The sequence below is a fragment of the Myotis davidii genome, unplaced genomic scaffold (genome assembly GCF_000327345.1).
Source record: "Myotis davidii unplaced genomic scaffold, ASM32734v1 scaffold238, whole genome shotgun sequence".
NCBI classification, from domain to species: Eukaryota; Metazoa; Chordata; class Mammalia; order Chiroptera; family Vespertilionidae; genus Myotis; species Myotis davidii.
The window spans coordinates 6,794,800-6,816,789 of NW_006293779.1; the positions used below are offsets into that span (position 1 = coordinate 6,794,800).

Here is a 21,990-nt window from a genome sequence, read left to right on the forward strand (position 1 = left end):
TTTTTTGTTCTTTCATCATTTTTTCTTCTAAAAGGCTTTCTTCTTGATTGATGTAGGTGATTACAAGAATGGCATGTGCTCATTTACCTGGTAAATTCATGCAAGGGTGGAGAAGGGCATAGGGCTCTCCCTACCCCTGTTCCCCATCCGCTCTGGCCCTTCCCTGCCGGTCCAGGTCCCAGGTCCAAACGCCTTACACAGCTACGGTCTTTCTATTGTTGTTTCAAAAAAAAAAAAAAAAAAAAAAAAAGTAAGCTGTTTCCTCCATACATTAGGAAGCAGGTGACCTAAAATGTAATGAGTGGAAAATCATCTGTAAACATAGGAAACCTAGTATTATGGGAAAATGTTAACATCAAGAAGGATGATGGAATTAATGAAAAGTATTTTTAAATTGTTTTTCAGGAATAGCCATGCAGAGAGTCTCTTTCCAAAGAAACTACTTAGAGTTTGAAGAATAAATTACATTGTGAAAGGGGCAGTAAACTACCATAATTACATGACAATATTTTTTTAAGTTCATCAAAATCCCTTTATCTAGAATCTCTATGAACTTTCTGGACTTAATTCTAAGATAACTTTCCCTGTCTTTCCTATAATACTGTTAAGTTCCTTAAGGGCAGAGAATATACTTGTTTTATACTCCCATAGGCTTACTATGATGCAGCATCTATTCAATTATTATTAGTTTCATATGACATATCAATAGCTTTAAACTTCAACCTGAGTTAGGAGATTCATGTACTGTAACAGTCATGAAGAAAACATTCACAATATAGATCTCGAAGCCCTTTGGACATGCCTGTTCTGCTGGGAATGATCTTCCAGACAAAAATGCCACTTCCTCTCTGAAGCCATCTCTGATTCTTCAGGTCATAATTAAATTTTTCCTTCTTTTATTTATACCTCTATTATAGCCCATGTCACACTGATCTTTAAAGCTGTCAAGTATTCTCCTAATACAATTTAAGCTCCTTGACACCAAAACCCCGCTTCTTAAACATCACGGTATTCCTGCCACCTTACATAGTATTCTATGCATGTGAGGAATTTTATACATGTCTGCCGAATGAATGAATGCACAAATGAATGAGTGACCACCACATGATATCCTAGTCTTTATAATGTACATCCCAAATTCAGGATCCACTCATGAATTACTTTGCTTACCCATTTCTTCCTTTCCTAAAACTGATTATTGCAAAAACTGTAATATGGAGAAAATACTTATCAAGCCATAAATTCCATATTAAGTTATTCACTATTAATAAAGAGAAAAGTTAGTGAAAATAACTGAGAGAAAACTTTACCTTCTTGAAATAGTTGTCTGGCATAAGATGCCTCTCTGCCCTGAGGTTGGAAAAAAGCATAAATGCATTTTCTCACTAAATCTTCCCAGCCAGTTCTGCCAGCAGCTCTCAGGGAACTCGTATCAATAGAGATGATTTTACCTAGACAAAGAATAAAATTTTACATTTATGATAGACTCCTGATCTAATCAATCTGTATTTCAAAATGAACAACCGCTTCTCAGAAATATTCTGCCTCCCAAATGCATAATGGAAAAAAGCATTAAAAAGCACTATTAATTTTTAGTACTTATGGTAGCAGTATATCTGTGGCATGATAATAAAAAATTGTTTTGGCCTTGGAGTGTGTTACCTACTAGTATGTCATATTCTAAAATTCAATTCCAGCCAAGTATTAAAGGCACGCCATAAAGACCTGAAGCTGCTGGGACTAATGCTGCTCAGACTCATCTGGCTTGCTCTACGGATCCTGCTCTCTAGCTACACACTAATGGCTGAATCACTCATTGGGGAAGGAGAGGCAGACATGAATATATTATTTTGGTAATTTATTTCCACCTACTCTTTAGTAAGAGCAGTTGGAAACGAACCTTTAAAAACACAATAAAGCATACAACATAGGAATATTAGATTTCTGGGACAAAAATATTAGTAAATATTGTAAGAGGATCTTATAAACAATGGTAAAGACGAAAAAGTACATTAAAACTAAACTTTTCACAAAGAATAAAATTTAGTAGAAATGATCTCTCTCTTTATTAAAGAAGTGAGTGAAACATATAACTCTGATGTAAAAACAAAAACGCGATATACTAGAGTGAAGATTAAATAACACGAAAAATATTTTACAGTTTGTAAAGAACAGTAATTATTTGTTTTTGATGAAAATCAAACCTGAAGTAGCCTTTCAAAGAAGGCCTTATTTTCAGGCGCTGTCACCTTTCCTCGCCCCGTGGCGTGCCCTTCTTTCAGTTCTTCTAACACATTCCTGTCCTCCTGGGGCCCCGCAGCTGTCTCCTCAATCGGGAGCGCTTATTCTGCCCCGTGCCCCTCCCCACCATTCCCTCCCAACACACATAATTGGCACCACCTCAAACTTAAGGGTTCAATATCAGCTCCTCAGCCAGGTCTTCATTAACCAGCTGATTTTAAACAGGTCCTCCTTATTAGCTAACCTTACCATCTCACATCTTTTCCATCATAAAACATATCATGATTTGTAATTACATCATTGCTTTTTGCTCAACTGTGTACACTCTTAAGCAATCATACATAGTGACAGGCATTTCTAGGTATTCAAAAATTATGTGCTGAATAAATTTAAAGAATAAAGAAAAAAATAGCCAGATACATTTAAGCATAATATTAAAACCACCATACTTGTATCCACTTATAAATATATGCATTTAAATCTACATTGCCAAATAGCTTTAAAAACTTTAGTCCATGGTTATGAAAAATAATTTATAATAAAAACAAATATAGGTATATGAAAAGTTAAAAATAAGAATGATTATAATATCTAAAATGTACAACATCAAAACCACCACTTAAAATGTTTTCTGTGTAAGACAAGTGGACATAAGTGGAAAAGCAAAGAAGAGATGGACACAATATCTGGGATGTAATTAATTTTAAAAGCATAGCTGACATCATCAATACTGATGGAACATTTTTAACTTTGCAGTTAATACCTGTAGTATCTTGCTTGGTCATAAAGGATTCTACACCCGTAATAGCTGGAGGCCGAGGTAATCTCCGTGCAATACAAATCAAACATGACTGGAAATCTGCCCAAAACAAGAAAGGGAAAATGAAGAAAAAGGGTAGAAAATGGTTCACAATCTATAACTTGACATTATCAGTTTTTATAGAAGTAATACATTTTATAGGATCTGACACTATACTGGAGTCACTCTATATGAAAGTATAATGCTAGAAATAAAATTGCTGGCAACCAAAAAACAGGAAGCTCCAGTTAGCTTAAGTAATTCCTTCCCATTGACTGTTCTTACCTAAACTAGAAACTAGAGGAGACTGATGCATCTCATGTACTTGGATGATAAAAACTCAAAGTAGTTTTGCCTAGATTTAAGCAACACAGTGAATTTTAAAATACAGCTCTATGGTCAATTTCCTATATGCATCAGTACTTAATGGCTATAAAAATTATTCGTAAGTCCTGGACTGGTAACTCAGTTGGTTAGGGCATCATCCTGATATGCCAAGGTTGCGAGTTCAATCCCCAGTCAGGGCACATACAAGAATCAACCAATAAATGCATGAATAAGTAGAACAACAAATCAATGTTTCTCTCATTCGCTCTCCCTTCCTCTTGCTCTCTCTAAAATAAAATAAAAAATGTTCTTTAAAAAAATTTAATTTTTGTAGCCATAAGTACTGATGACTATAAGAAATTGACTATAGAATGTATTTAAAAATTTACTGTGTTGCTTAAATCTAGGCAAAACTACTTCTGTGCAGATAATAATTATCATATGAAAAAAACATTTAACTCTTTCTAAAGAAGCATAATTTGCCTTTGACACAGGACTTTATATTGTAGGATCTATAATTTTTTCAAAGTTCCAGCTCTAAATTTTTTGAATGTGCAATATCACATGGCTAAATATGAACTTTATTCATATAAAGCAGCCTTGCATGTTTATTTTATAGAAAGTCCCCAGTTGATCATGGCACTCTTCCCTGGTGAGACCAGCTACATACGGGTACACAGCCTTTTTTTTTTTTTTTTTTTTTTTGGCATCTGACTGACTTCGCATCTCCTACCTCTCCCGGTCCTTACTCCAGTTTCCAATTTGTGGTGTTCTTAACTTAGCTCAGTCTAAGTTCACATGGAAAACTCATCCACTGTCACATATTTAACTACAGCCATGATGATGCCATGTTCATATTAGAGCTTCGGCTGCGTTTTCATCTTTTCATAAGTCTTCTCTTTATAAATTACCTTGTATAGCCTCAAAAATGCTAACTCTACTCTCCAATGTTCCCTGCACTTGAAACTCAAAAAAAAATCAGAGCTGTTCAACAGCTTGCTGCATCTGGTATGTTTCCAACTGGCAGCAGTTAGCGACATCTCTTATTTCTAGGCAGCAAGTTGGTACAAATTTGACATTTTACTAGGAATGCCAGCTTAAAATTGAGAAATTGGGGGCATTTTAAAGGGGTGATTATAGATGTTAGCAATTTTTTTTCTTAAAAATTAAGAAATACAGAGCAAGTTGAACAGCCATTATGATATATAATACAGTAACCAAAAATACTATCTTAAGAAGGCAGTTTTTATAATCAATTACCTCCCTATTCCTGAAAGCCATGGAAAAAGCAACTAAAAACCTTAAAGTCACCCTTTGTTTTACCTTCTCCATCTTCTTGAATTGATTTTGGCTGTGACACAGTGAAACACTGCATTACTTCATACCGCTGGCAAGCTTCTGGGTTCTCAGTGCCTGGCTCATCTGGAGGGTGAATTAGCATCCTGCAGTTAAAGGTATGGCTATTTCGTCGTGTTGCCTCTTGAGGCCAAGGAACTCCATTTACTGCGGAAGAGAAATTGATTATATCCCTGAATAAGTGAAAAAGTACAAAATCTGAAGATACAAAAGACACATTTAGCCATCTATTTAATTAGGTACTCAGATTAAAAGACAGAGAGACCTCATCAGATCTAATGTTATCCTGAGGCAACAGAATACTTATCTTCCTTAGCAAATGTAAATATCTACCAATTTGAAAATTGTAAAATTTCTAGGAGACTGTATAGGATTTCCTCTCTCAACGAGAAGTCCTTACAAGTACCCTAATTCATTAGCATTCTTTATATATATAGACAAAAATTACAAATTAATAGTTTACTAGCTCTTTTACTCAAATTTAACGGCAGTTAACAAGCTTTTCCATTTTGTTTCCAGTTATAGTCTGGCAATAAAAAATGACTGAAAACCTTAGGTCCATTGTCAAGCAGGAGTTTTAACCTGGCAGGCGTGAACTTTTAAGGATGGGCTTGTGCACCTTTTTGGATTCAAAGTTTCTCAAATGAGTCTGTGATTAAATAAAATATTTAGAGTAGATAGAGAACAACCTTGGTTTATTATAACTATTTTTTCAGTTTACATAATACTCTGAATATTGTGGATAATCAGTAAGTTATTACATAAAAATGACCATTAAAACAGAAATGTCACCTAATTCAGTAAAAGAAAACTGAATCTAGAATTCTAGAAAAGATGTCTGTACATTTTTCTTTCTTTCTTCTTCTTTTTTTTTGTCTGTACATTTCAAAAAAGAATTTCTGTTTCTGTTTGGCAGGCCACCATTTCTACTGACGCTCTTTCTTTTTTACAATCTCATCACTCTATAGCTGTTAGGAGGAAATCCTGGAAACAAACCTACACTGGAGTAAGGAGTCTTGGTCCTGCTACAGCTAGTGGTGAGGTTTGGGTTAATTACTTAATCTTTGCCTCGTCTTTAAAATAAAGGAATCCACAGTATTATCTCTAAAGTCATTTATACTCTAAAATAACAAGACACATAAGATCCATTCACAATTCACATATCGGACTAGTGATTTTATAAAAACAATCATGTCGGTCCTCAGTTACTAGAGTACTCTTTTCAAAGAAGAAATAAGTAAACAATGTAAAAAATAAAGAGCTGTGGATAACATTTTATTTGCATGTTTGCTTTAGTCATATAGAATTTCTAGCCAAGGTCTTCCCTCCAGTTTTGGAGCAATATGCACATGGCTCGGTGAATGGAGCAGAAAGGCTAGAAATCAGCCCCTATCCATTCTCTAAGCTAGGCTCCTTTGTCACTTAACAACTCGTCCAGTCATTCTTAGAACTCCTGAGCTGAAACCACTTACACCCCAAAATGTTGATTTTAATAAGTACATAATATGATAGTATATCCCTCCTCCCTCCCTCCCTTTCCCTTCCTCCCTTTTTCTCTTTGAGCAGGGTGGTGGGAGGGATACTCATTTCTCTCTTTCTTGGACATAATGAAAATGGAAAACAAAGGGGATTTCAAGCTGACGCTTCTGCTTGGCCTCCCATTACCATCACAATCCCGTGGCACAATCGGGAGGAAGAGGCGGAAAGCCTCCATCAGCTATTTGATGGCATTCCCTCTTCATATTTACATCTCAGACTGAAACTATATTTTAAAATATTTTTAATATATGATAACATACATTTCTTAGAATAATACCATGTGTTTATAATACTAGTATATTATTATATTTTATATTTAGGTAAATAGTATATTTACATAAAGAGAAGCTACAGGGAGTTCATATTCTTTTAAAAAATACATTTCTTTGTACCTAGTGATTTTGGTAGCAGATTCTTCACAAATTCAGCATGATCCCCCACATGCAGTATGCTGTAGACACTGGTATTCATTAATTCTTCCTGATTGTAACCCAAGTAGCTGGTCACATTCTCTGACACAAATACAATTCTCCCTTCACAGTTCACAACAAAGAAAAATCCATCCAAAGCCTGCAACACCAAAAAAAGGCGGGGGGGTTAAGAGGTTGGGAGGTTAAAAGATAAAAAGAAAAATAAACATATACTGTATACTTCGGATTTGAAAAAGAGGTCAGCAATATATGTCAAGTTAAAAAAAAAAAGGAGTGAGGGCTGAATAGGTGATTTCCTATTGCGTGCTCTCTGTGGACAGGACAGGACTTTAAAACAGTACACTAATGTTTCAAGTAGGCATAAATGAGTATGTCAACTTTCTTCCTGAGAGAGACATTTTTTAAAAAATTTCTTTATTGGTTAAGGTATTACAAGTGTGTCCTCATCCCCCCTTAGAGAGACATTTTATGGTAGCAGATCTGAAGTGACTGACCTATGCACTCATTTCTACCCTTAAGGAACTTATGGTAGAGTGAGAGACATAAACATAATAAATTCCAGTGATGAATGCAGTGTCAGAGACATATACAGACTATTCTATGGACGAAGAAGGATACTTAATTTTTTTGGGGGGAGGGGGGAGGGTTTGAGGGCAAAGAAAGCTCCTTACAGGAGTTTTAATAGTTATAAGAAACCAATAAAAAAGCCCATCCTCCTACCTTAGTTATAAAAGGAACAGTCAAGGAGGGGAAGAGGAAGAGAGAAGAACAGTCTAGGGCTAGGCAGAGGGGAGAGCGTGGCAGTGCATAGGAGGTCCAAATCACAGAGACAGAGCCAGGGCCTCCAGAAGCAGATGTATGGCCCCAAGGGGAACAGGAAACCCATTGAGGTGTAGTAAACAGTTAGAACCTCCCCTTATAGTGTAATTCAAAACTTGAGGAAGAAATTAAGCTTAATAAACATAACCACACCCTGGTACCTCATTCAGTACTGACAGTCACATATCACAAACTGTGGAATACCAAGAGAAGATCCAGAATACAGAGGTGGATGGTGGCCCCTCACTTATTTATAATCCTTCCATTTACTGAAATATATTGCAGTTTACTTGCTATAGAATGTATATAAGCAATAAAAACAAGACCTTTAAAATAGAACATTTACAGAATCTTGTAGTAAGAGACAAATCCTTTGTATCACATAGGCATTTGCTGGTTATCTGTGACAAATTCTTAGAAGAGCTGTCTAACAATGTTTATGGGGCTACTAATTTTCTTTTTCTTTTTTTTTCTTTTTTCCATTTTTTTTTATTATTAGTTAAGGTATTACAAATGTGTTACTAATTTTTTTTTTAAGAGAGATACATGTCCCAATTTGTTGACCTTTTTATGAGACAAGTGGTAATGATAATATGCTACCTAGCAGACATTTTCCAAATAATAACACATTTAATTTTGTAACTCAGGTGAATGAGAGGTGTAAGGACATTCAAAACAGAGGAAACAGCTCAGAGGTTAAAAAAAAATCACTTTGCATGCACTTGTAATATATGTGTTATATTTAACAGTAAAATAAATTTTTTTTGTAAAGCTTCAAGGAAAAGCAACAACAAAAATAAGGAATTAGTCCCAAAGGCAACGGAGATCTTCTTGAAGGCACCATTTTTATAGGAGAGTGACATAATATACTTTTGCAAAGATCTTTCTGGCAGTGGGTGTGGTGTGGCGCTGGGGAGCAAGGAACTCAGTGGCAATGCCATTGCAATAGTCCAGTTCGAGTAAGAGCCTGAAGGAAGGCAATGGCAGTGGAAGCCGAGAATTTGACAGAAGCAGAACAAACGGCACCTGGTCACCTGCAGCACCTATGGGAATGCTCATCTGGGGTGACTCTTCACTAATGATTTTGGGGTCCTGGCAGATAAGTGCCTTTCTCTAAGGGACTCGGGGTGGGGGGGGGAATCTAGTCTTTTCCTTTTTTAACTTTTTCTTTTTATAAACAGAAGTTAAAAGGAATGATTATAAATTTAGTTTTAGAAATATTGTATTTGAAATGGCTGAGGAACATTCAGATAAAGATGTTCACAGGGCAGCAGGATTCATGAAAGGGATGCTCTGAAGAGCAATCATTTCGGTTTAGAAGTACATGCATCATCTGTGTGGGGTTTTTTGTTTATTTGTTTTTAACTACCGTCATCTTTTCTCCTTTCACAGAATATCTGGTTTCCTTTGGGGAGTTACTTGTTCCCCATTAAATGAAATCTCGTGGGATTCCTAATCAGGCCATGGGGAGACCTCCGCCTGCCTAATGGTTAACCTTGCAGAGAATGACGAAAAGACGGAACTTGGCTGGAATACATTCATTCTAGCGGCAGGGTGCAGCCCAAATAGGTCTTTTTCAGAGTCTACTTGAATAGTTTTGGCTTTCTAGCCTCCTTAAGATATTTTGTTTTCATCCTATTTTCAAGCGTGGTTCTGTGATTTCCAAATAGCATTCCAATAAATTCACATTTACTTAATTTCGTCCGAATTGTTGTCTTTTGCTTGGAATCCAGAGAATCCTAACTGATGTTTTTGTTTTTAATATATTTTTATTGATTTCAGAGAGGGAGAGGGAGAGAGAAATAGAAACATCAATAATGAGAGAGTATCATTGATCGGCTGCCTCCTGTACACCCCTACTAGGGATCGAGCCCTTAATCGGAGCATGTGCCCTTGGCCAGAATCGAACCCGGGACCTGCCAGTCCACAGTCCAATGCTCTATTCACTGAGCCAAACCAGCTAGGGCCTGATGATTTATATACACATATACATGTGCACACATACACACCAGTACATCATATAGACATAGACGTAGATTCCCAAACTTCCTAGGAAATGCGCACAAAATTTTTTTAAAAAAAGGGGGGGGATGGGGAGAGTCAAGGTCAGAACCCATTTGCAACAGCATGGATGGGACCAGAGAGCATTACGCTAAGTGAAATCAGCCAGTCAGAGAAAAATAAATATAGCATGTTCTCACTCATTTATGGAATATAATGAACAACACAAACTGATGAACAAAAACAGATCCAGAGACAGAGAAACATCGATCAGACCTTCAAACCTCAGAGGGAAGGTAAGGGAAGGTGGGGGTAAGAGGGAGAGATCAACCAAAGGACTGTATGCATGCACATAGGCCTAACCAATGGACATAGACAACAGGGGGGGTGAGGGCATGAGTGGGGAGGATGGAGGGGTAATGTGGGGATAAGGACACATATGTAATAACTTAATCAATAAAAAAAAATGCCTGTACTGATGAGTATTTACCATGGGCTATTTGTTAAATAATAAATTCTAATACCACTGTCTCTTTAAATGTGGGGGAAGTACTTCCAATAACTTCATTCTTTTTTTAATACCTTCATTCTTAATCCATGTTACTTTTTAAATTTTATGTTTCAAAACGGTGGTGGGGAGACAAGTTGTGGGGTGAGAATTTCTCATATTATGGGGGATGTTCGGACATTCTGTACCTGCAATACAGTAGGCGCTAACCACATGTAGGCACTGAGCACTTTAGTGGCTGCTGAGACTGAAGCTCTGAATTTGTTATTTTATTTAATTGTGAATAGCCACGTGTGGCTAGTGGCTAACTTACTAAACAGTGCAGCACTAGACTGCAGCCTAGATGATGCAATGGACAAGCTCACAGTGGCTTTTTACCACCTCTTCTTGGCTTCGCTGGATCAGACTCTACAAAGTTTAAGGCAACGAGGATGGGGTTGGAGAATAGAGAAGAGGAATAGAAAAGGCTGTCCATGAAGGCATTTCTGAAGTCAGTAAAAGTTAGTAATTCTATTATACAGTCTCTGTTTCATGTATCTATAGCTCATAAAAAAAAATTATTATTTGCTCGTTAGAGTCAAGAACCTAAATATATCTCTTGAGTTTTTGAAATTTCTAATTTGATGTTCTGTTTTCACATTTTAAAATGCTTGCCTAACGACATTTAATCCATGTGTAATGTTGTGTTACAATTTCCCTTTGATTCATAGTGGTTTTCAGGGTAATAATTTCATCAGCTAAAAAAAACACCTTACTTTGTTTTCTTGTAGTCTTGAGTGGATGTTTTGCTGTCATTTCTGTTCATTTTATTTATTTATTTTTTTAAATATATTTTATTGATTTTTTACAGAGAGGAAAGGAGAGAGATAGAGAGTCAGAAACATCGATGAGAGAGAAACATCGACCAGCTGCCTCCTGCACACCCCCCACTGGGGATGTGCCCGCAACCCAGGTACATGCCCTTGACCGGAATCGAACCTGGGACCTTTCAGTCCTCAGGCCGACGCTCTATCCACTGAGCCAAACCGGTTTCGGCCATTTATGTTCATTTTAAAATGTTGTGGACCTTCCTCACACAGCAATAACAAATGTTTACATAAGTTAAAGTGGCAGCAGCAGTATTCTGTCTGCAGTGGTGCTGCACTCAGCTTGTGGACCATCTATTTGCTCTCCTTGTTGATCTCCGTGGTTTCTGAAGAACGTGTGGAACTAGGATTGAAATGATGACATTTTCCTACAGGAACTCCAGAAACCTCGAGGCCCTCTATACCTTATATTTATTCATGATCTCAAATGACATTATATGAAGAAGATAAATTTAATGAGTATTTAAAGAAATGAAAGGAGACAGAAGATTCTTAGGTTAGTTTTAAACTCAGGGCACCAAGAAGGCAGGTAGAACTCCCACAGAAAAATTAGAAGATATGACAAGACTCATCTACTAACACCCTGCAGAGGAGCAGAGATGAGCAGTAAACGCTAGGCTGGAGCAGGTCTCCGGGAAGGGCCTACGTGTAACCGAGTAGCGGGACAGTGACAGGGACCAAGCAGGGGAAGACGAGGGGTAGAAGCGGGAAATGAGCCTAAGTGCTTTTCTTTCTTTAACTTATTTTCCTCTAACAGCTTATATTAAAAATTTTCAAAATATAGCAAAGTTGGAAGAATTTTGTAGTGAACATCTATATATTCACCACTTAGATGCTATCATTAAAATTTTTACTATAGTTGTTACAAGTTGTAACACTGTTTCTGAACTGCAGTCGTGTTTAATGGCTTTTGAAAAGAATATAATAAAAAAAATCAGAGTTCATCACTTGTGGTAGCTTCCTCCTCTCCCACTTACATGTGTATGCATGTGCTGGCTCAGAGAGAAGCTTCTAGCCAGTATCCAATGCCTTCTGTATTTTACGGTTCTAAACAGTATGTGCTCATTCCCTAATAAAAATCATTACAACCAATAGTCTAATGTTATAAAGTACTGTCTAACATGGAGGAGAAATAAAGAATTTAAATTTTACTAAAGCCAGTTTGGCTCGGTGGATAGAGCCATCGGTCTGTGGACTGGAAGGTCCCAGGTTCGATTCCGGTCAAGGGCATGTACCTGGGTTGTGGACACATCCCCGGTGGGGGATGTGCAGGAGGCGGCTGATCGATGTTTCTGACTCTCTATCTCTCTCCCTTCCTCTCTGTAAAAAATCAATAAAAGAATTTAAATTTTGAGGGGAGAAGAAGTTGCTGATATGAGAGTCAAAAATGTTTAGCAGCCTGTTAAAAGTACAGAAATGGAGTATGGGAAGAAGTTAAAGCAAGAAGTATATATTTGGGTGTCATCTCTTTAGAGATGAAAGGTGAAGCAAAGAGAATACATAATATTTCTGGAACCAGAAAAGCAAGAATTGAGTTTTGAGAATGTTCTCACATCAGCAGTGTCGGTAGAAGGAATTATGGTTAATGCAAAGACACAGAAATAGGGCAAGACGAAAATATGTATGAAGAAGTTAGAAAATAAAGAGACCCATACACGTTTGTTAGAAACACTTCACCAGAAAAAAAAGGGCCTTGAGGTAGGATAAGGAAGGAATAATCTATTTTATGTCTAGCTATATCTCTACTTTATATATGTGATATAATACATGTTAAAATTAGGGCTAGAGATAGAAGAGTATACACTGTGGGGAATAAGTGTGTACATACACATACACATATTTTTAAACATTCATGTAGGAGAGTGAACATTTAAGGTGATGAGCACACTTGGAAACGAAACATCTGTATTGACAATAGAGGGAGTTAAAGATTAAATAGAAAGAACAGGAGTGAAATTACACAGCAATTACAGAGTAATTCCATTTAAAAGTTCTTTACTTTAAAAAACTTGATAGAAGGTTGTTAAAATAGTACATTCTCTTAGACTGTTTCCATAAACAATTAACCAATTTTTAGTCAGAAAACTTTTCAGGAAAACACCTACTGCAAACAATGAGGCATTCCTTATTCAAAGATGAAATTCTACAGTAGACACACAGACAGCACTAGCTAGCTAAAGAATTCTGTTTTAGTTTCCCAACTAGTCCTAACCACCACAGAAATAAATGGCAAAGCTATACAGGAGGCTTTAGTTTTCCATCTCACTATTTAGAATGCCTTCATGAAAATGTCTTATGATCATTATTAACATTTAATTCTGAAACAGTAACAACTGTCAAAATAGTTCCCAAAATAAGTATTCAAGTTCTTTAAAACTTTACTTTGTTTTATAATTTATTAACTGGTTATAAGAGATAAAAGAAGAAAAAAAAAAACCCAAACTGGCTAGAACAAAGCGTTTGCTGACTTTCTGAGTCAGTGAGAACAGCTACCTCCAAAAGAAGAGGCCCCAAGGACTCCTTTTCTATCACTCCTTGACTACTCGATGAGATGTCCGACTTCTGTACTTCATCATCAGCTGTTGATTTCTCTATAATAAAGAACCAAAAAGTCACACATCCAAAATGGGCTTATTTCTATAATGACAAGTTTAAGACGACACAGACTCACCTAATTTCAGATACAAATAAAATATATATTTACTATCTAGGCCAGTGATTTTCAACCTTTTTCATGGCACACATAAACTAATTACTAAAATTCTGCAGCACACCAAATACATTTTTTGCCAAAAAAAAAAAGGTATGATTTTGATACATTCACACTGGATGGTTACTATTGTGTTGACTGCTGTCATTTTTTTATTTGGTAATCTAAGGGGGAAGAGGTTAGTGCCCCTAACTAGTACTAACAGGTATTGCATGTTTTAAAAATTTTTGTGGCACACTGGAAGAAAATCGCTGACCTAGGCACTTTCACGTTTAGTCTTAATTATACTTGTTTTATAGAAGATAAAATTGAGGGTCACGCCCTGACCGGTTTGGCTCAATGGATAGAGCGTCGGCCTGTGGACTGAAGGGTCCCAGGTTTGATTCCAGTCAAGGGCATGTACCTTGGTTGCGGGCACATCCCCAGTAGGGGATGTGCAGGAGGCAGCTGATCGATGTTTCTCTCTCATCGATGTTTCTAACTCTCTGTCCCTCCCCTTCCTCTCTGTAAAAAATCAATAAAATATGTATTTTAAAAAAAATTGAGGGACAAAGGTTAAGTAATGCATTCCAAATAATGTAGTAACTAATTAGTGGCACTAGGAGGACTTGAAATCTGACTTACAAAGTCCAGTGTTCCAACAGTGAGAAAAATGGTATAATTCTACAGCCTTTTAAAAAGTCTACACCAAAAAATTTAAGAAATGGATAAATTGTAAAAGAATAATTATTTTTATCATTTTTTTTCTTTTCTGATCAATTGCCACTGGAGAGAAAGTGAAGATATGATTTTTCCTTTTGGGAGTCTGCATGAACAACTAACCTTTCACACTCATGTCATGATGATCTGATTGGTAGTAAAACTAACTGCTAGAGTGCTTTGAAATTCTTTTGTGTGATGATGTTGAAAAATCTATCCATTATCTTAAAGCAGCATCAGACTTAAAAAAGTTTCCAATCTGTCAGATGAATTAGTTCACCAAAAGCCAAACATAGTATTATTGAGTATTGCAATTCGTTTTTTTACTTTAAAAAATTCAATGTTTTAAATATTCCAAAAAATACAGAAAGTGACATGGCATACATTCACATAATAACCATTCATTTTTCACTGATGTTAACAGTATTTGCTTCAGGCCTTTCCTTTTAAATTAACACAATGCTGCAAATAGAGTGAAGCTCTGCCACCACTCCTCCTCTTCAGTATTGTGAGGTCACAATAAGTTTCCAAGCATGATTCAATACTTAAACTCCATATGTATGATTTCATGAACACTATATTATTGTTTTGTGGGTGTAAAGTGTGGTTCTGATTGCATTCTCTGATGGCTATGACATGTTTTTCATGTGCTTATTGGTCATCTATATGTCTTCTTTGGATCAATGTCTATTTGCCTGCCCATTTTTAATTAGGTTATTTATTTTTATTTTGAATGTTTCATTTTATAGCATTTTGTTCTTGTTTTACGGATAAAATAGTTTTCCTTCTGTCTCTAAGGGACGGTTTGGTTTTAAGTTTTCTTCTGCTCTCTGTGTTGTCTCTGCTTTCTCCGAGTTACTCTTTTCTGTTTGTTCTCTTTTATATCATAGGCTTTCCCCAAGTATTTAGATTTTTATTCAGGTTAAAGAGTGGTAAACCGAAGTGCTGACTGGCAGCTGTGTGAAGAGTGGGGGCAAGGAGCTGATTTTTTCATGTGGGGATCGTTCGCAACTGTCAGTGTTTATGTGCTGTTCCTTTGGATGCTCAATTTCCCCACGGGAACCCTCCCACCTTCAACTTAGGGACGTGAGCCAGGCTGTCAGGGTTTTGAGTCAACTGAGCAGGGAAGGGGCCATATGCCTCCTGCTGGCTCTCCCCTGGGCAGGCTCACCATACCCGTTTCTGCTGTCTGCTAAATAAGCTGTCACTACCAGCCAATTTCCAACTTCTAAAATCTTAAAACCTTATCACTTTAATCATTTTAGACATATTTGTTTATAGTCTCTTCACACCGCTTCTATTCATCTGAAATTCTTTTGGGTCTAGTCCTTCTGTTGGTTATGTGTGCTCTTACTCATTATAGGTTATTCCCTCATATATCAGTTTTTAGAATAAAATCCCTCAGAAGCACTCTTTCTTTGGGAATCCCATGTGGCCAGGTGTGGAAGTGTTTCTCCAACGTGTTTTGTTTTTGTTTCTGGTAGGCAGTCCAGGGATTTTCTGGTGTGGGGGTCCCTAATAAACATAGATAGTATATAAATCATAAAAATACATTAGGGCTTTCCCAGAATCCAGGCAGAAAGAGGCTCATTATTCAGATGGAAGGATTCTCCCATCATTTACTGTCTTTCAACTCTGTCAGAACCTCAGATCTCACACCACTATTTGTGTCCCCTGGCGCTACGCCCTGGTACTGGGTCCCATAACCTCCCAAGGCAACCAGTTTCTAATAAGCCACTTTCTTATAACAAGAAGGCTCTCAGATTTACTTTCTAAAATAAACTGAATCTAAACAAAAATGTTTCTTTAATAAAATTACGAAGTTCAATGCAACTTAATAATAAAAAAATAAAATCACATATTGTCAGTATCTTTAATTACTAAGCCATGTTTTGTTTGTTTTTGATAATCCTCATCCAAGGATATTTCTTCCATTGCTTTTTAGAGAGAATGGAAGGGAAAGGGAGAGACAGAGAGAAACATCGATGTGAGAGAGACACTTCAATTAGTTGCTTCTCACACGCAGCCAAGAATCAAACCTGCAACCCAGGTATGTTGCCTTGAGCGGGAATCGAACCTGAGACCCTTCGGTTGCATGCTGATGCTCTAACCACTTAGCAACATCACCCAGGACCACGGGTTGCTTTTTTACCTTGTTCCATTCTTTTCATTAGCTGTATTTGATCGACTGTCTTCTTCAAAATCTTGCATTTGTCTGGTTTTACACTCAAGCTGTCAATGTCACTGATGTTTGCAGACAATAACTCAGCTAGCTCTTCTAAGTATTTATTTTCTTGCTCCCTGCGCCTCTTTTCAGTGCTGTTACACAAAGAAAATTCAGTAAGTGTACATTTCTACCACTACATTTCCTTCTCTGATTGAGTACTTAATGTTTACACATTTAGAGAGACTCCTATTTTTATAAAGAATATAAAACCAAATTCAGAAAACAACTTACTGGTAAATTCACATCTAAAAAACGGATACCACAAAATACCAAAACAGAAGCCAATTCTAGCTAAAATACATAAAGAGAACGACTGCTGTCACAGATAAATTTCCTCAGCAATGTATATTCATTGACTACTTCAATAACAATGAATACAGATATTAAAAGGAAGCAAACAGCATATATACTACCTGCATTTGTAATTATATTACCTTCTAAATAACGCCTTCAGATAGAAAATCTGAATTTTCAAATAAATTTGTTATAAATTAAGCAGGGTAGACTATAAAGAGTTCAAATAAGTTATAATAAGAAATCTGATAAACTCTTGATTCTTATAATGAATAGACTATAGTTGGTCCTCATCAAAAAGAAAAAAGTACCCATCTAAGAAGTAAAATAAAAAGGATAATAAATCAATGATTAGAAACTAAGGTATAGAGAACAATGTCTTTAGTATACAACTTTGTTTTAAAAATAGGTTCAATTAAAAAATAAAAATACCATCTACTTATAAGGTCTTATAAATATAATAAAGTCAAACTCAAATTATCTTAAAGCAAAATAATGAGAACAAAAGATAACAGTGGAAACAGCCAGCACTTTACATTCACTCAAATGTGCTGAATGACTGTATTGCTCATTTTTGTTTTCCAGTCTTTACCCCTGGGTTACTTAGCCAAGTCATCAGGTAACTTGCTTTATGTAAGATAAAGACAATGAAGTATTACTTTGAAATGACTTTTTCTATTATCAATTTAAAAGAATGAGAAAGACTGGCCATAAGCAGCTCTTTGTTTTATAAGCAGCAGTCAAAATCATTTGGCTGCATATAAAAATGGTAGAAAAAAAAGGTGAAAAAGGGGAAAGAGCAGTTGTTAAAAAGCTCATAATTGGCAACAATTAAAATGCCATTTATTTTAATTTTAAAAAGATTATAAAGATGATAGCATTTACATAACAACTTAGTAAGTCGAAAAGAACCAAGTCAGATCATCAAATGTATTTACTTACATAAAACAAAATACCACTAAATGGAACACATCTCAAAACAAAATCAAACTTTAAAACTATATATTCCATTCTGTCTTTGTCTTTTTAATCTTACATTATTAAGGAATTAGTCCCATTTTACTTAGTAAAACTCTTACAACTTCCACTGTTAGTACTTACAACAAGATTTTGACAAGTTTCAACCAAGGCATTGACAAGTAGGCATGAAAAGAATGAATAACCTACATTTTGATATATACAGGCTTTAGAGAACTCCAGCTGAGCAACCTGATAGTGTTTTGAAGCACATCTGCTTTTTATGTTAGAGAAACTAATTAATATTAGACTTATTAGTATATTCAGTCTATAGTCTGAACCTAATCTGTTTAAATCTATGGGTTTACATTTCAACACCAGTAAATTGGATTCACTTGGTGAGGCTCCCAAATTCGTTTTTTACTTTAAATTTTGTGTAAAAATGAAATGCTTGAAACTACTGTAGGGTAAAAAGAAAGTTGATAGAATGGGCAAGGTAGGCAGTCAGAGGAAGCAATAAAGCTAAAAGTAATGAAATAATGAAGTGTCTACAAAATGACCTGAAAATGATACTAGGAAAATCACCACAAAATGAAGCCGCTAATAAGCGAGGATAGAAAATGAGAGTAGATATATTAAAATAAAGTCAAAAGTGAAGGAGGGGTGGAGATGACAAAAAATTCTACCTTAATGGAAAAGAAGGCTTTCTTTATTACTTTGGGCCACCTACATTTCTCCTCTCACTAACCCACTTCATTTCCATTTATATTGCAAACATGCTAGTTAATGCTACTATGAGTTAACTTCTCGTGTATCTTTTTTTCTTCAACTTACTAGTTTTTTCAACAAATGCTCCTATACTCATTATGTGCCAGATAATCATGTACTATATTCAGGAGTAAGTTAGACTTGGCCTCCAATTAGCCAGAAAACAGAAAAGAAGACAGTCCATTATCATACTATGTTGACAAGACAGTAATACTGGAGAAGGGCATACAGATGGCTCCTAGACCTAGGAATGAGATGTCTAAACCTAGTGGTAGCGAAAGATTGGTTTCCTGAAAGAAAAAAAAAACTCAGCTCTTTCAAAGGTATAAAGTGAGAGTGAAAATATCAAGTCAAAGGACCTATAAGTAGTTCAACATGGCTGACCTACAGATGTAAGAACCCAAAAGGGCAAGAGATGAGGTCCTGGCCAGACCACAAGGGCTCCTTCGTGCCATGATAAAAGGCTTGATATATTACTTAAAAGTACAAGTTCAAACTTCCTCTGTCATTTACTAGCTATGTATGTATGTAACCCTGGACATGTCACTTAATTTCTCTAAGCTTCAGTTTTCTTATCTGTAAAACAGGGATAATGACATTACCTCCTAGGCTTTTGTGAGGATTAAGACGATGACATATATAAAATACTGGGCAGAGTTCCTGGCATACACTATTAGCTCGGTCAATGTTATCTGTTATCATCACTCTGATTATGATTATTTTTTTCAGGGCCAGGGGAAGCCCTGAAGGGTTTAAGAATGAGTGGCATGACCAGATTGGTAAGCTTCTTGAAGACAGAAAACATGTGTCACACTTCACATATATCCTTATAACATCACCCACATGGTGCCAGTTGAAAAGCAGGAATTTCATAAACACTTGTTGAGTTGAATTGGAAATGTTGAATAAGCAGAAGGCACAGCTACCCACCATTTTAATATTAGCACTTTAATCCTCATTCTCTTAGAATAGTTAAAGAATGGAGAAGAGGTAACAGGAAGGAGACACAAGACATCTCACCCCAACAAACAATTACTGAGGAACTCTGCTATCCAGGGCGACTATACACAGGGCTGGCCATACCTGAGGTCTACATATGCTCTTCATGATTTACTAAATATAAGTCAAACACTGTGTTAGGAACTAGGGATAAAATGGTGAGCAAATTCAGATAAGTGGTAGGGAAACACTGGTTTCCTGAAAGGAAAAAAACCCCAGCTCTTTCAAAGGTATAAAGTGAGAGTGAAATGATCAAGTTAAAGGACGTATTAGTTTGCAGTGGAAAAGCCAGGGATTCATGAAATAATCACACATACTAATAAAATCTGAAATTATGGATCAAAGCTATAAAAACATGTGAGAGAGATACATGAATGGTAGACATTTGATGTAATAGTTAAGGAAGAAAGAGGAGGTTTCCTTTGAGGAAGTAATGACTAAGCTGGCATCCTAGAATGTCTATGTGATGACTACAGGAAATCTAGAGGGAGCAAGCTGGACTGAGGGAGTAGCATTCTAAGGGAGCTGAGGAAGGAAGAGAACCTGGTAAGTATGCAGGACTCAAAGAAGGCAGTAAACTTGGAGTAGATGAAACAAAAGCTTTAAAGTGGCAATGAAAATGATAAAGCAGCTCTGCCAGAAATAGACCAAGAAAAGAGTGTTCCTACCTTGATGCCAGTGTGTCACATGGAGATCCTTTTCTCTTATGTGAGTCTGGGTTAGCAGGGTCGGATGAACTGTCCCCGAGGCCACTCATGTTGAAAAACTTCACACCTAAAAAGAAAGGACAACAATAAGAAATCTATCCTAATGAACTTGCCAACCACAGGGGAGGACGGAGCTCCCTTATGTTAGAAAATATTTAAACATTGTAGTCATTGCAATCAATGCATAGATTATTACAGCCAACATAAAGACACCTACATCTATACAAAACCACAGTAATCACCAGCTACTTAGTGTTTCTAAACTTTTTTTCTGTATCTGTAAAATAAAATTAATAATCCTTTGTGAAATCAGAGATCAATCAGGATAAAAATACTGTTAGAATAAAAGAGATACTGAGATTTTTTTCAACACTTATATGTAACTGTAAAAACTCAATGTATAAGTGAGTCAGAGAAATTATTTTTATATTTATTTTAATTTTAATTTTTAACTTTGAAAAATATTTTTATTAATTTCAGAGAGGAAGGGAGAGGGAGAGAGAAATAGAAACATCAATGATGAGAGAGAATCATTGCCTCCTGCACGCCCCACACTGGGGATTAAGACTGCAACCTGGGCATGTGCCCTGACCAGGATTCAAACCCTAACCTCCTGGTTCATAGGTTGATGCTCAACCACTGAGCCATGAAGCCAGGTTGAAATCAATAAAAACATATTTTTAAAAAAATGTTGAAAGACCCAACATGGTTTTATTAGCATCAATTCTGAAACCCCAACATTAAACAATATCCAGCTAAGTAACACATTACTGTAATGAAGACTGCTACCTTCTTTTCTGATTAAGATCCATAGAAAGCTCTGACCAGTTTGGCTCAGTGGATAGAGGGTTGGCCCAAGGACAGAAGGGTCATGGGTTCAATTCCCAGTAAAGGGCATGTACCTCTCCCTCTCCCTCCCTACTACCTCCTTTCCACTCTTTCTCTAAAGATCAATGGGGAAAATACCCTCAGGTGAGGATTAAAAAGAAAAGATCCATAGAAATATGAGGTTAACCAAATATCACAAAGCAAAGAAGCCACTTAATTAGATTTAGATTTTCACACAGACATAAAATGTAAATATTTTAAAATTTAATACAAAAATTAAATTATGCAATAAATATATAATAATGAAAAAGCATCAACTCTAAACTTTTCAACAAAAGTAGAAATAGAACAGTGAAGAAAATAATGAACAGGAAGAAAATGGAAGATAAGATTTTAGAGTTTGCTAAAATCTAAAAGAAAAGAGTTAGCCCAGCCAGTGTGGCTAAGTGGTTGAGCATCAACTCATGACCCAGGAGGTCCCGGTTCGATTCCTGGTCAAGGCATATGCCTGGCTTGTGGGCTTGATTCTCAATGGGAGGCATGCAGGAGGCAGCCAATTGATGTTTCTCTCTCTCCCCCTCTCCCTCCCTCTCTCTGAAATCAATAAAAACATTAAAAAAAACACACCCAGTTAGTTAACTCCTACTTCATGTTCACAGGCCACTTTCCTTACCTGTCCATCTTCTCCACACCCAGTTAGTTAATGTTCAGAGGCCACTTTCCTTACCTGTCCATCTTCTCCACTTTCAAGATATTAGTATATATATTAGTATATCCATCTGAGAATTTACTCATCTGGAATTCCACTGGCTCTCAAAATACTCCTGGACATGTATTTCTTACTATAGTGTGCTATAAATTACAATTCTCTTGTTTCTCTTCTCTTCTAGATTGCAAACTCAAAGCCAATTACT

General features: G+C 36.3%; 1 protein-coding gene across 2 annotated transcripts in view; it reads right to left on the reverse strand.

Moving 5' to 3' along the window:
• The window catches only part of NCOA1 (nuclear receptor coactivator 1), a 137,884-nt gene that overhangs the window by 61,812 nt on the left and 54,082 nt on the right, over nt 1-21,990 (reverse strand). For both annotated transcript variants that reach the window (XM_006767522.2, XM_015566389.1), the window contains 7 exons: nt 20,210-20,315; nt 16,449-16,615; nt 13,381-13,478; nt 6,655-6,832; nt 4,691-4,870; nt 3,005-3,100; nt 1,311-1,451 (listed from right to left, as the gene is read on the reverse strand). In XM_006767522.2, coding sequence (XP_006767585.1) covers nt 1,311-1,451; nt 3,005-3,100; nt 4,691-4,870; nt 6,655-6,832; nt 13,381-13,478; nt 16,449-16,615; nt 20,210-20,298 — 949 coding nt within the window. In that variant the 5' untranslated portion in view covers nt 20,299-20,315. The remainder of the gene's footprint in view (nt 1-1,310; nt 1,452-3,004; nt 3,101-4,690; nt 4,871-6,654; nt 6,833-13,380; nt 13,479-16,448; nt 16,616-20,209; nt 20,316-21,990) is intronic.